The following is a 13,202-nucleotide window of genomic DNA, read 5'->3' as shown; positions in this document are numbered from 1 at the left end:
CAGAGTCTTGCTCTGTCACCAGGCTGGAGTGCAGTGGTGCAATCGCAGCTCACTGCATCTTCCGACTCCCTGGTTCAAGCGATTCTCCTGCCTCAGCCTCCTGAGTAGCTGGGATTACAGGCACGTGCCACAACGCCCAGCTAATTTTTGTATTTTTAGTAGAGACAGCGTTTCACCATGTGGGCCAGGATGGTCTTGATCTCCTGACCTCATGATCTGACCGCCTTGGCCTCCCAAAGTGCTGGAATTACAGGAGTGAGCCACTGCGCCCAACCTAATTTTTTAATTTTTTGTAGAGATGGGGTTTTGCCATGTTGCCCAGGCTGGTCTTGAACTCCTATGCTTATGTGATTCACCCACCCAAGCCTCCCAAAGTGCTGGGATTACAGGTGTAAGTCACTTTGCCTGGCCCAAGGATTTTTAAAATAAGACCTCAGCAAAACAGGCCAACAAAAGCAAAAATAAACACATGGGATTACATCAAACTGACAGGCTTTTGTACAGCAAAGGAAACAAGAGTGAAGAGACAACCTACGGAATGGGACAAAACATCTGCAAAATATATATCTGACAAGGGGTTAAAAACCAGACTATATAAAGAACAGTGAAAAATGACCAATCTGATTTAAAAATGGGTAAAATTACTGGGTGTGGTGGCTCATGCCTATAATACCAGCACTTTGGGAGGCTGAGGCAGGAGGATTGCTTGAGCCCAGGAATTCGAGACCAGTGTGGTGCTAGGCATGATGGATCCTCAGGCAGGAAGATCGCTTGAGCCTGGAAGGTCGAGGCTGCAGTGAACCATGACTGTGCCACTGCACTCCCAGCCCAGGCAACACAGCGAGACCCTGTCTCGAAAGGTAAAAGATCTTAGTAGACATTTCTCAAAAGAATGCATGCAAAGGTCAAGTAATGAAAAAGTGCTCAACATCACTATATACTGCACAACTGATACGTGTCCCATTTATGTTTCACCATCTATTACATGCAGCTCAAGAGTGTAAATCCAATTTGTTTAAACTCAAACCAATCCAGCCTATTTTATCTCTAAGATTTGTCATATTGCAGAATATTTTAGGTTATGAAAACTGATTTTAATAAAGAAAGGTTACTAGTGAGGATAAATGCTTAAACTACTAAAACAGAGAGGTGGAGGGTTATAAGTCCTACCCACTGGCAAGTAGGAAAAATATTAATATTAGGCTAAGCAGGAAGAATTACTGCAAGATATGCTGGTTTGATGAGAGCATAAACTAAAAGAATACATACCTAAGAACAGTTTGCACATCTTGATTTGGATAGCCAGAAAGGTTCAGAGTCATCTTAGATAATTTTTTATTTTATTTTTGGAGACGGAGTCTAGCTCTGTGCTCAGTCTGGAGTGCAGTGGCATGATGTTCGTTCACTGCAACCTCCACCTCCCAGGTTCAAGCAATTCTCCTGCCTCAGGCTCTCGAGTAGCTGGGACCACAGGCACACGCTGCCATGCCCAGCTGATATTTTGTATTTTAGTATAGACAGGGTTTTACCGTGTTGCCCCGGCTGGTCTTGAACTCCTGAGCTCAGGCAATCCACCTGCCTTGGCCTCCCAGTGTTAGAATTACAGGTATGAGCCACCATGCCGGGCCAATAAATTTTTAAAGAACCTTAAAAACTGCCCTTTCCTCAGCTGCTGCCAAGGTGCTTGGTCATTCCAAGGAAGCTAAGGCCACATTGGGTGAGAGCCTCACTTCATCCGGCGATTAGCACCTCACCCAGCAGCGCCAGCCCCACACACACCCGTGCCATGGCCTCCCTCTCCGAGCTCACCTACATCTACTCGGCCCTCATTCTGCATAATAAAATCAATGCCCTCATCAAAGCAGCTGGTGTAAATGTTGAACCTTTCTGGCCTGGCATGTTTGCAAAGGCCCTAGCCAATGTCAGCATTGGGAACCCTATCTGCAATGTAAGGGCTGGTGGACTTGCAGCAGCTGGAGATCCTACCCCCTCCACTGCTGCTGCTTCAGTTAAGTGGAAGCAAAGAAAGAATCCGAGGAGTCTGATAAGGACATGGGGCTTTGGTCTTTTTGACTAAACCTCTTTTATAGCATATTCAATAAAAACCTAAACTTTGAAAAAAAGAAATAAATAACCTTAAAAATTGAAACACTGCTTTCTGTATGGCAGTAGGATGCAACACAAGCCAGAAATCTGAGTGGTTTCCAAATGTTAAAGAAAATAACTATTGGCTGGGCGTGGTAGCTCATGCCTGTAATCCCAACACTTTGGGAGGCTGAGGCAGGTGGATCACCTGAGGTCAGGAGTTTGAGACCAGCCTGGCCAACATGGTAAAACCCTGTCTCTACTAAAAATACAAAAAAATTAGCTGGGTGTGGTGGCGTGTGCTTGTAATCCCAGCCACTTGGGAGGCTGAGGCAGGAGAATCGCTTGAACCCAGGAGGCGGAGGTTGCAGTGAGCTGAGATGGCGCCATTGTACTCCAGCCTGGGCAACAAAAGTGAAAACTCCGTCTCAAAAAAAAAAAAAGAGAAAAAAAAAACTATTGCTAAAAAACCAGGAAGGTGTGGGGGAAGAAACAATCTTGATGAAGATAAAGTAGCTTCAGGCATCAATGCCCTTTAAAAGGCATAACTTTTGATAGAAAAATTGGCAATATTTACATTAATATGTGGCATTTAAGTATTCAGAATAATGATCTTTCTTAATGTACTATTTCTAAAATCACCTCCCATAAATTGTCTTAGGGTCAATATCCAATTACCTTTTAAAAATATTTTTCTTGGTTATAGCAATTTTATGAAAAAACATTCAAGATTTAAAAATATAATCACTTGAAGCTCATTAAGGACTGCCAAAAATCTAATTTTATTTTTGCATCCTTTATAAATAAAAAGGAACCAATAACCACTTTCCTCTTAGATCCAACTTCAATGACCACATTCTCAGAACTACCAAAAGACTTCAAGTACATTGTCTGTAAGGAACAGTTTATAATTGCTGAATTTTACATTTTTGCTTAATATACAAAATTTCTGCTTAATATATCAAGCATATTTTTGCTTAATATATTTTTGTAAACTATAGTTAACTCTTGGAATGTCTAAACTACCTTTATTTTCTTCATTAATAAAAATGAGTAATTTAAAACTTCATGCACATGTAACATTTTATTATTATTTTTGAGACAAAGTCTTGCTCTGTTGCCCAGGCTGGAGTGCAGTGGCACAATCTCGATTCACTGCAACCTCTGCCTCCTGGGTTCAAGTGATTCTCCTGCCTCGGCCTCCCAAATAGCTGGGATTACAGGCATGCACCATCATGCCCGGCTAATTTCTTGTATTTTTAGTTGAGACGGGGTTTCACCATGTAGGCCAGGTTGGTTCTGAACTCCTGACCTCAAATGATCTACCTGTCTCAGCCTCCCAAATTGCTGGGATTACACACATGAGCCACTGCGCTGGCATATGTAACATTTTAAATACCTGACTTCCTTAACATAAGGTAAGACAGTCTTAGGCGGGCTGCCACTGGGAATGTTTTTTTCTTTTTCTTTTTTAAATTAGACAGGGTCTCACTACGTTGCATCGATTGGTCTCGAACTCCTGGGCTCAAGCAATCTTCCTCTCTTGGCCTCCCAAAGTGTTGGGATTGCAGGTGTGCACCACTATGCCCAGCTTGAAAATTTTTTTAATGCATGTGGTAATCCACAGGAGTAGATCACATTTAGTATATGACCAAGTTAATTAAGAAGTCAAAAAACACGTTAAATTTAAGCAGAATAAGGCTGGGTGCGGTGGCTCATGCCTGTGATCCCAGCACTTTGGGAGGCAGAGGTGGGCAGATCATTTGAGGCCAGGAGTTCGAGACCAGCCTGGACAACATGGCAAAAGTCTTTACTAAAAATACAAAAATCAGCTGGGCGTGGTGGTACACACCTGTGATCCCAGCTACTCAGGAGGCTTAGGCACATGATCGCTTGAACCTGGGAGATGGAAGCTGCAATAAGCTGAGATCCTGCCACTGTACTCCAGCCTGGGTGACAGATCAAGACTCTAACTAAAAAAACCCCAAAAAGAACAAATAGTTACTTGGAAAACTTCTGACATTTATTTACTTCTGGACAAACAAATGAGTGGGAAGAATCATCAGTATACACCTCTTAACTGTATTTTTTTTTTTTTTTTTTTTTTGAGACGGAGTCTTGCTCTGTCGCCCAGGCTGGAGTACAGTGGTACGATCTCAGCTCACTGCAAACTTTGCCTCCCGGGTTCAGGTGATTCTCCTGCCTCAGCCTCCCGAGTAGCTGCGATTACAGGCATGGAGAACCACACCTGGCTAGTTTTTGTATTTTTAGTAGAGACGAAGTTTCACCATGTTGGCCTGGCTGGTCTCAAACCTCTGACCTCAAGTGATCCGCCCGCCTCAGTCTCCCAAAGTGTTGGGATTACAGGCGTGAGCCACCGTGCCTGGCCAATGTTAGTTTTTATCCTTAAGATTGCCTGAGTTCTTAGAACACAGAAAAAACAAATTTGAATGCATTTCTAACAGCTTAATAATTTATATGTCCCATTATGATTTTAGTGGAATGTTTTAAAGCCAAAGCATAATTCACTGCAAAGATAAACTTGAAAAAGCAAACAAACTTTCAAATAGTATGTTATGACATAGACAAAACTGATTATCAACTAGTAATACTCATAATTAGCACATGCAACAGATTGAGAAATTAAATCCTGTGTTATATACTCTAAGTATTTTGTCAGATATGAGATATCTTTAAATGTTCTATCAACTGCATTCCTTTCCGCACATATTTTAAATAAGAAAACAATTGTCTTTCCTCCAGATTCTCATGTTTATCAGTGCAAAATGTTGCAATCTCAGTAAAAATGGTTTATTACAATGTTATTTTAGAAAGGCTTAGTCCTCAAACTGTTGAAAATGTACTTAAAAGATGTCCAAATCATGAGAATGATCAACTTCAATGGCTTCCTCTGCATCCAACTTGGCCTCTGCATGTCCTTCCTGTGACTCATCAAGAGAGGCCAAGGCCTCATTTGTGTCACTTGCAAAAGTTTCTCGTGATGTATCATCATCTTCTTGAAAATTTAGACTTTTAATAGCTTGTTTCATCTTTTTTCCCAACACTTGTGTTCTCCTCTTCCTAGCAGCTTTTTTATTTTCATACTCCTTTTGGTTTTCAATGTAGAAAATGTCCTGTAATAAAGGAACAATGTTAGTAAACAAGAACTACCACGTTATTAAAGGTTTATTCCGTGACTGTCCCTTTAAAATCATTATCTCCATTTCTTACAAAAAATAAACAAATATTATTAGGCTCATTATTAAGATGGAGTTCAAGATATTAAGTAAGTACTCACTGCAAGATTGAAACTGATTTAAACCCAGCCTAGTGTTAGGTTTAGGGCCCATGCTTATTCTACCATAACGTATCATCTCTACAGTTAAAAATTTCCTAAATGAAGGCTGGGCATGGTGACTCACGCCTATAATCCCAGCACTTTGGGAGGCAGAGGTGGGTGGTTCACTTGAGGTCAGGAGTTGCAGACCAGCCTGGCCAACATGGTGAAACCCGGTCTCTACTAAAAATACAAAAAGTAGCCGGCCGTGGTGGCACACACCTGTAGTCTCAGCTACTAGGGAGGCTGAGGCAGGAGGATCATTTGAACCCAGGAGACAGAGGTTGCAGTGAGCTGAGATTGCGCCACTGCACTCCAGCATGGGCAGCAGAGTGAAACTGTGTCTCAAAAACAAAACAAAACAAAACAAACCACCAAACCAAAACAAAAAGTTTTGGAGCATTTTGGATTTTCAGATTAGGGATTGTCAACCTGTACTAAAACAGAGACGGTTCAAAGGTTTAAAAAAGAAGCTAGTGTAGGTAGGACACACTTCTGGGATCCTATTATCTCCTGGGCAGGGATTCCAAAAAGCTCAAGCCAAGCCAGTCCCTATTATATTCTTAAAGAATACAAATCCCAATCCCTTCTTGTTTATAAAAAGCACTATGGAAGATGGTGGGATGAAGGAGACTCTCTCCTAAAATTTATGCTAAATAGTTACAAGCAGCACACAGAATTAAGAGGAAGGTGTAAAAATCTTTGAAATGAAGAGGTAAAGGAAAACTTCAGAATGAGTGTTTTGATGAAGATAAATAAGAAAAGTATTTGCTAAAGAGGAGGAACTGAGGAGGGAGAAGGAGGGTACATATGTGAGAAAAGACAAAGGTAAATTCAGAAGATAATGAGGCTTGCTACCAGTTATCAAGTGAGTACTTTTACGTACCAGGCATTTTGCTAAGGACTTTACACACACATTAACTCATTTCATCCTCACAAAAGCCTTATGAGGTAGTTATACTATCCTTGTTTTCAGATGTGGAAAATGAGGCACAAGATTACAGGGCTAACATGTGAAGGTATGAAGTCTGAACTCACATATGATTTCTCTAATATTCTCCTTTTTAAAAGTCTTTGATAGAGATGGGGCCTCGCTGTCACCCAAGCTGGAGTGCAGTGGTATAATTATGCCTCACCGCAGCCTCGAATTCCTGGACTAAAGCAATCCTCTTGCCTCAGCATCCCAAGTAGCTGCTGATTTCTCCTACATTCTTATTGTTTTTCTTCTTTTTTTTTGAGACAGAGTCTGGCTCTGTCACCCAGGCTGGACGGTAGTGGTCTGATCTCGGCTCACTGCAATCTCCGCTTCCAGGGTTCAAGCAATTCTCATGCCTTGGCCTCCTGAGTAGCTGGAACTACAGGCGTGAGCTACCACACCCAACTATATTTTGTATTTTTAGTAGAGATGGGGTTTCTCCATGCTGCCCAGGCTGGTCTCCAACTCCTGGCCTCAAGTGATCCACCTGCCTCGGCCTCCCAAAGTGCTGGGATTGCAGGGGTAAGCCACCGTGCCCGGCCCAATGTTCTTAAAATCTATTATACTGCCTTCACAAAAGTGTGATGATTTGCAATTTTTCCCAAGAGTTCACTTACCTTTAATTCAAAGAATATGAAGAAGCCACAGTAGAAGCATTTTCATTTTATATGGAAGCATATCCAAGCATCTTGCTAAGAATTCTAAGTAGTATAATGCTTGGTAACACTGAGTAAATTTTACACAACTGCCCTTTTCTCTCCAAATATGGCAAGCCTTATTAAAAAGAAACTTTGGGCCGGTCGCGGTGGCTCACGCCTGTAATCCCAGCACTTTGGGAGGCCGAGGCCGGCGGATCACGAGGTCAGGAGATCGAGACCATGCTGGCTAACATGGTGAAACCCCGCCTCTACTAAAAATACAAAAAATTAGCCAGGCATGGTGGCGGGCGCCTGTAGTCCCAGCAACTTGGGAGGCTGAGGCAGGAGAATGGCGTGAACCCGGGAGGCAGAGCTTGCAGTGAGCTGAGATTGTGCCACTGCACTCCAGCCTGGGTGACAGAGCAAGACTCCGTCTCAAAAAAAAAATAAAAATAAATAAAATATAAAAAGAAACTTTGGCCAGGCGCGGTAGCGCATGCTTGTAATCCTAGCATTTCAGGAGGCCGAGGTGGTCAGATCACTTGAGGTCACGAGTTCGAGACCAGCCTGGCCAATATGGTAAAACTCCATCTCTACTAAAAAAACAAAAAAAACAAAAAAAACAAAAATTAGGTTGGGTGTGCTGGCTCTCGCCTGTAATCCCAGCACTTTGGGAGGCCAAGGCTGGCGGATCACGAGGTCAGGAGATCGAGACCATCCTGGCCAACATGGTGAAACCCCATCTCTAGTAAAATACAAAAAATTAGCTGGGCATGGTGGTGCGAGCCTATAATCGCAGCTACTTGGGAGGCTGAGGCAGGGGAATCGCCTGAACCCGGGAGGCAGAGGTTGCACTGAGCTGAGAGTGCGCCACTGCACTCCAGCCTGGCGATAGAGCAAGACTCCATCTCAAAAAACAAACAAACAAAACACAAAAATCAGCCAGGCATGGTGGCGGGCACCTGTAATCCCAGCTACTTGGGAGAGTGAGGCAGGAGAATCGCTTGAACCCGGGATGAGCCGAGATCTCGCCACTGCACTCCAGTCTGGGCAACAGAGCTAGGAGACTCCATCTCAAAAATTTAAAAAATAAACAATAAACAAAATAAAAACCAATTTCATTCCCATGCGTTATGAATTTAATAGAACAAAGTGGGAAATGGTCCCCAAAATGTTGTTGCAACATGTTGTGAATATCTTTATCACAAATACAGGCAGGTAATTTGAGGGAAAATATCCCCCCTCACATCCATATCTACATATACTTAACTCTCCAAGTTAAGGATCTAACTCCAGTGTTTTAGCTGAGCTTTTTTTTTCTTTGAACAAAGCAAATAAAATTTTAACTATTGCTTTTTTCCTTCAGAAAACTTTGTATTTTTTTTTTTTAAAAACTTAATTGTGAGGTCATGTACCCAAATGGAATTTTAAAACAGGAAAACAAACTCACTCAGTCAAGTTCTGGCTTCTAAGTTCTACATATGGTGACTGTTAGCAATATAGCAATTAAAAGAATAATTATAACATCATCATTTGGGTGGCATCTGAAATAAATGATCTACAATAAAATTTTATTGGTCAGGCATGGGGGCTCACACCTGTAATCCCAGGACTTTGGGAGGCCCAGGCAGGAGGATTGCTTAAGGCCAGGAGTTTGAGACTAGACTGGGCAATATAGGAAGACCCTGTCTCTACAAAATATTTAAAAAATAAGCTGAGAGTGATGGCATGTGCCTATAGTCCCAGCTACTCAGGAGGCTGAGGCAAGAGGGTCACTTGAGCCCTGGAGTTTGAGGCTACAGTGAGCTGTGATAGTGCCATTGGACTCCTGCCTGAGTGATAGCAGGAGACCTACCTCTTCAAAACAAAACAAAACTGCCAGGTACAGTGGCTCACACCTGTAATCCCAGCACTTTGAGAGGCCAAGGCATGAACATCATTTGAGCCCCAGAGTTCAAGACCAGCCTAAGCAACATACTGTGAGACCTGGGTGACAGAGTGAAACCGTCTCTTTTTAAAAAGAATTTTTTGGCCAGGTGCGGTGGCTCACTCCTGTAATTCCAGCACTTTGGGAGGCGGAGGAGGGTGGATCACCTGAAGTCAGTAGTTTGGGACAAGCCCAGACAACATGGTGAAAACGTCTCTACTAAAAACACAAAAATTAGCCGGGTGTGGTGGTATGCCTGTAATCCCAGCTACTCGAGAGGCTGAGGTGAGAGAACTGCTTGAACTTGGGAGGCGGAGGATGCAGTGAGCCAAGATCGTGCCACTGCACTTCAGCCTAGGGGACAGAGCGAGACTCCGTCTCAAAAAAACAAACAAAAGAATGTCCTTGTAAGTCAACATGTCCCTATTATTAGATATTCCAAATGTTTCTATTTTTTGTTATTATAATGCAAAGTTTCTGGTAGTTTAACATAAAAACTTTCTAGTATTAAAATCCTTTCCCTAAATAAGCTGGAATAACTGAATTACAAAGACATAATACAGTGAAAGTTAACTCCAACATGGGTTTGGAGTCAGAGTGGTCTGTGTGATCTCAGGCATATGATTTTCTTCATTTGCATAACAAATTATTCTTCATTTGCATAACAAAGTAACATCCATGGTGATACAATGTGGTGAAGATTAAGTTACATAATATTAATCTTTGGTCCAGTGGGAGGAAATCAATAAATGTTACAGTATTTCTTCTCTCCTGCCTGAGAATATTATTTGTCCAAGGTTTAGTTACTTAGAAGGTATCTTTTAAGTACATACTTTTTGTCAATAATTATTTTGGGTGAGGGGAGAGAATATGAGAGTATAATCTTTGCTACCACTCAACAGTTGTGTTCCTAAGGAAACTTACATTGTTACAAATCTTGTTACTGAAACAGTTGTTACAATGAAATGAAAAAAGTTACTAGATATCTTAGATTTACAGTAACAGTAACATTTCCTATAGGAATGTCAATATAGCAGACTCTATTAAAATGACTGTTAAGTGAACAGCCAGAAAACTTAAGGAAAAAGAACACTGAGCAGATGCAAAATGCAATTACCTGGACCAGCTCAAGGTAAGTTGCTTTATCTGTCATCATTAGCATTACAGTCAGTATGGCTAAAAGACACATTCCTATTACCTTTATCACCATTGTTATCATAAGGAAAATGCGCGGCTACTCAAATATAACAGCTGTGTTAGATGTGCACCACCTCTTTCCTATGCAAGAGTTTAGTTCTCAATCTTTAGTATTTGAATAAATGCTAAGTGCAAATCACGTTCTCGGATTAACAAATAAAAAGATAACATATTTTAAGTTTTGAAAAACCCATACTGTAGAAGAATGTCCGTAAAAGATATTCCCAGTAACACAAACATGATTTAAAATACTAAAGAGTCTACACCTTCTAGTTTATAATACTGGAGACAGAAGAATGAATGAAAGCCACAAGGAGACAATCACCAAAATGTAATAAGGTAACCTAATATTCTGTAAGATAACCACGTGTAACTTTTTTTTTTTTTTTTAAAGACAGAGTCTCGCTCTGTCACCCAGGCTGGAGTACAGTGGTGTGATCTCGGCTCACTGCGACGTCCACCTCCCAGGTTCAAGCAATTCTCCTGCGTCAGCCTCCCGAGTAGCAGGGATTACAGGCGCCCGCCACCATGCCTGGTTAATTTTTGTATTTTGAGTAGGGTCAGGGTTTCACCATGCTGGCCAGGCTGGTCTTGAACTCCTGAACTCAACTGATCTGCCCACCTCGGCCTCCCAAAATGCTGGAATTACAGACATGAGCCACCACGCCTGACCTAACCATCTTTAACTCTTCAAGAGGTCTAAATCATGAAGGAAAATGTGGGGTTAAAAAGAATAAAGGAGGGCCAGGCGAGGTGGCTAACACCTGTAATTCCAGCACTTTTGGAGGCCAAGGTGGGAGGACTGCTTGAGCCCAGGAGTTGGAGACCAGCCTGGCCAACATGGAGAAACTCCATCTCTACAAAAAACACAAAAATTAGCTGGCCATAGTGGTGCATGTCTGTTGTCCCAGCTACTTGGGAGGCTGAGGGTCATCTAAGACCAGGGAGATCAAGACTGCAGTGAGCCGTGATGATGCACTCCAGCTGGGGCAACAGAGTAAGACTTTTGTCTCCGGCTGGGCGTGGTGGCTCATGCCTGTAATCCCAGCACTCTGGGAGGCCAAGGCAGGTGGATCACGAGGTCAGGAGATCGAGACCATCCTGGTTAACATGGTGAAACCCCGTCTCTACTAAAATACAAAAAATTAGCTGGGCGTGGTGGCGCAAGCCTGTAATCCCAGCTACTCGGGAGGCTGAGGCAGGGGAATTGCTTGAACCCGGGAGGCAGAGGTTGCCGAGATCACGCCACTGCACTCCAGCCTGGCGACAGAGCAAGACTCCATCTCAAAAAAAAAAAAAAAAGCAGTTTTTAAAAAAAGACTTTGTTTCCAAAAATTAAAAAAAAAAAATTAAATAATTAAAAATATATAATACAGGAGGAGATATAACAAATGGAATATGGAAACCTAGACTGTATCCTGCTTAGGGGGAAAGTATATAAAATATATTCTTGGGACAAATTAGGAAACCGGAATAAGGTCTAGATATTGAATACTATGAAATTGTTTTTATTTCTCTTAGGAGTGATAATGGGTCTTGTGGTTATGTAGGGTATTGTCATTACTGGGAGATACTTTTTTGGTATTTTTTTTTGGTGGGGGATGGCACCAAGCTGAAGTGTTAACTGTACACTCACTCCGGACTCACTGCCTGCCCTTATGCTTGTTCAAATAATTGGAACTAAGCATCTGATGCTTGTTATTTATTTCCACATGGAACAGGAAAAGACTGTATAGGCCAGGCGTGGTGGCTCATGCCTATAATCCCAACATTCTGGGAGGCTGGGGTGGGTGGATCACTACAGCCCAGAGTTCCAGACCAGCCTGGGCAACATCTCTACAAAAAATACAAAAATTAGCTGGGTGTAATGGCACATGCCTGTACTCCCAGTTACTCTGGAGGCTGAGGTGGGAGGACCACTTAAGCCCAGGAGGCAGAGGTGGGAGGACCACTTGAGCCCAGGAGGCAGAGGCTGTAGTGAACAGAAATTGCGCCACTGCACTCCAGCCTGGGCAACAGAGCCAGATCCTTAGACCCTGTCTCAAGGGGAAAAAAGAAAGAAAGAAAGAAATAGAGAAACAAATAAAAAGTGTATAGGTAAAGAAAGAATGGTTCATGCCTGTAATTGCAGCACTTTGGGAGATTGGGGCAGGAGGATTGCTTGAGCCGAGACGTACAAGACCAGCCTGGGAAACACAGCGAGACGCCATCTCTACAAAAAATAAAAGGCTGGCTGGGAGCACTGGCTCACGCCTGTAATCCCAGCACTTTGGGGGGCCTGAGATGGGCAGATTGCTTGAGGTCAGGAGTTTGAGACCAGCCTGGCCAATACGGTGAAACCCTGTCTCTACTAAAAGTACAAAAATCAGCCAGGCATGGTGGCATGTGCCTGTAATCCCAGCTACTTGGGAGGCTGAAGCACCAGAATCACTTGAACCCGGGAGGCGGAGGTTGCAGTGAGCTGAGATCATGCCACTACACTCCAGCCTGGATGACAGAGTGAGACTCCGCCTCAAAAAAAAATAAATAAAATAAAAGGCATAAATGTTACTTAGAATAAGACAATAACAAAATCAGTCCACTGAAGGCAGAGCAGGTAATGCATATCCATAGAAAATGAAGCTAGAGGGTGAGTAGAAGTCAAATTATGATGGCGCTTAAGAGGTGAGGACATTATCATTACCTTAATTTGTTCCTCGCTGATACTAGGAGTGTTTTTCAAGAGATTCAGAAAAACTCCACCTGGTGTTCTTCTTCGACTACCATTCTACAAAAAGGAACAGAAAAGTTAAACTGCATATACTATTCCCATAAATGGTCAAGGCATCTTTTAACAGAGACACAATTAAGGGGATAGAAGAAATACCAGATCTGAAGTTCAGTCCTGATTCTGACTCTTACAAAATAGGTAACATGAGTAAATTACCGAAATATGAGTTTCAGTTTCTTCATCTATAAAATGAAGGCCAAAGATATTTGGTCTTTTTTAATTCTGAAATTCCATGATTTAAAAAATCTATATGGTAACAAAGAGAAATAGGC

General features: G+C 42.3%; 1 protein-coding gene and 1 pseudogene across 1 annotated transcript in view; one reads left to right on the top strand and one right to left on the bottom strand.

The window, feature by feature from the left end:
• The first annotated feature begins 1,725 nt into the window (after nt 1-1,725).
• LOC129037001 (large ribosomal subunit protein P1-like) lies at nt 1,726-2,073 on the top strand (annotated as a pseudogene).
• A 770-nt stretch (nt 2,074-2,843) lies between these two features.
• The window catches only part of PHAX (phosphorylated adaptor for RNA export), a 31,821-nt gene continuing 21,462 nt past the window's right edge, over nt 2,844-13,202 (bottom strand). Inside the window, exons 5-6 of the mRNA XM_054488247.2 lie at nt 12,844-12,927; nt 2,844-5,219 (exon numbers count right to left, since the gene is read on the bottom strand). Coding sequence (XP_054344222.2) covers nt 4,950-5,219; nt 12,844-12,927 — 354 coding nt within the window. The 3' untranslated portion in view covers nt 2,844-4,949. The remainder of the gene's footprint in view (nt 5,220-12,843; nt 12,928-13,202) is intronic.

This window comes from Pongo pygmaeus, chromosome 4, assembly GCF_028885625.2.
Source record: "Pongo pygmaeus isolate AG05252 chromosome 4, NHGRI_mPonPyg2-v2.0_pri, whole genome shotgun sequence".
NCBI lineage: Eukaryota > Metazoa > Chordata > Mammalia > Primates > Hominidae > Pongo > Pongo pygmaeus.
The sequence above is the reverse complement of the archived record's forward strand: the minus strand, read 5'-3'. Positions and strand labels throughout refer to the sequence as shown.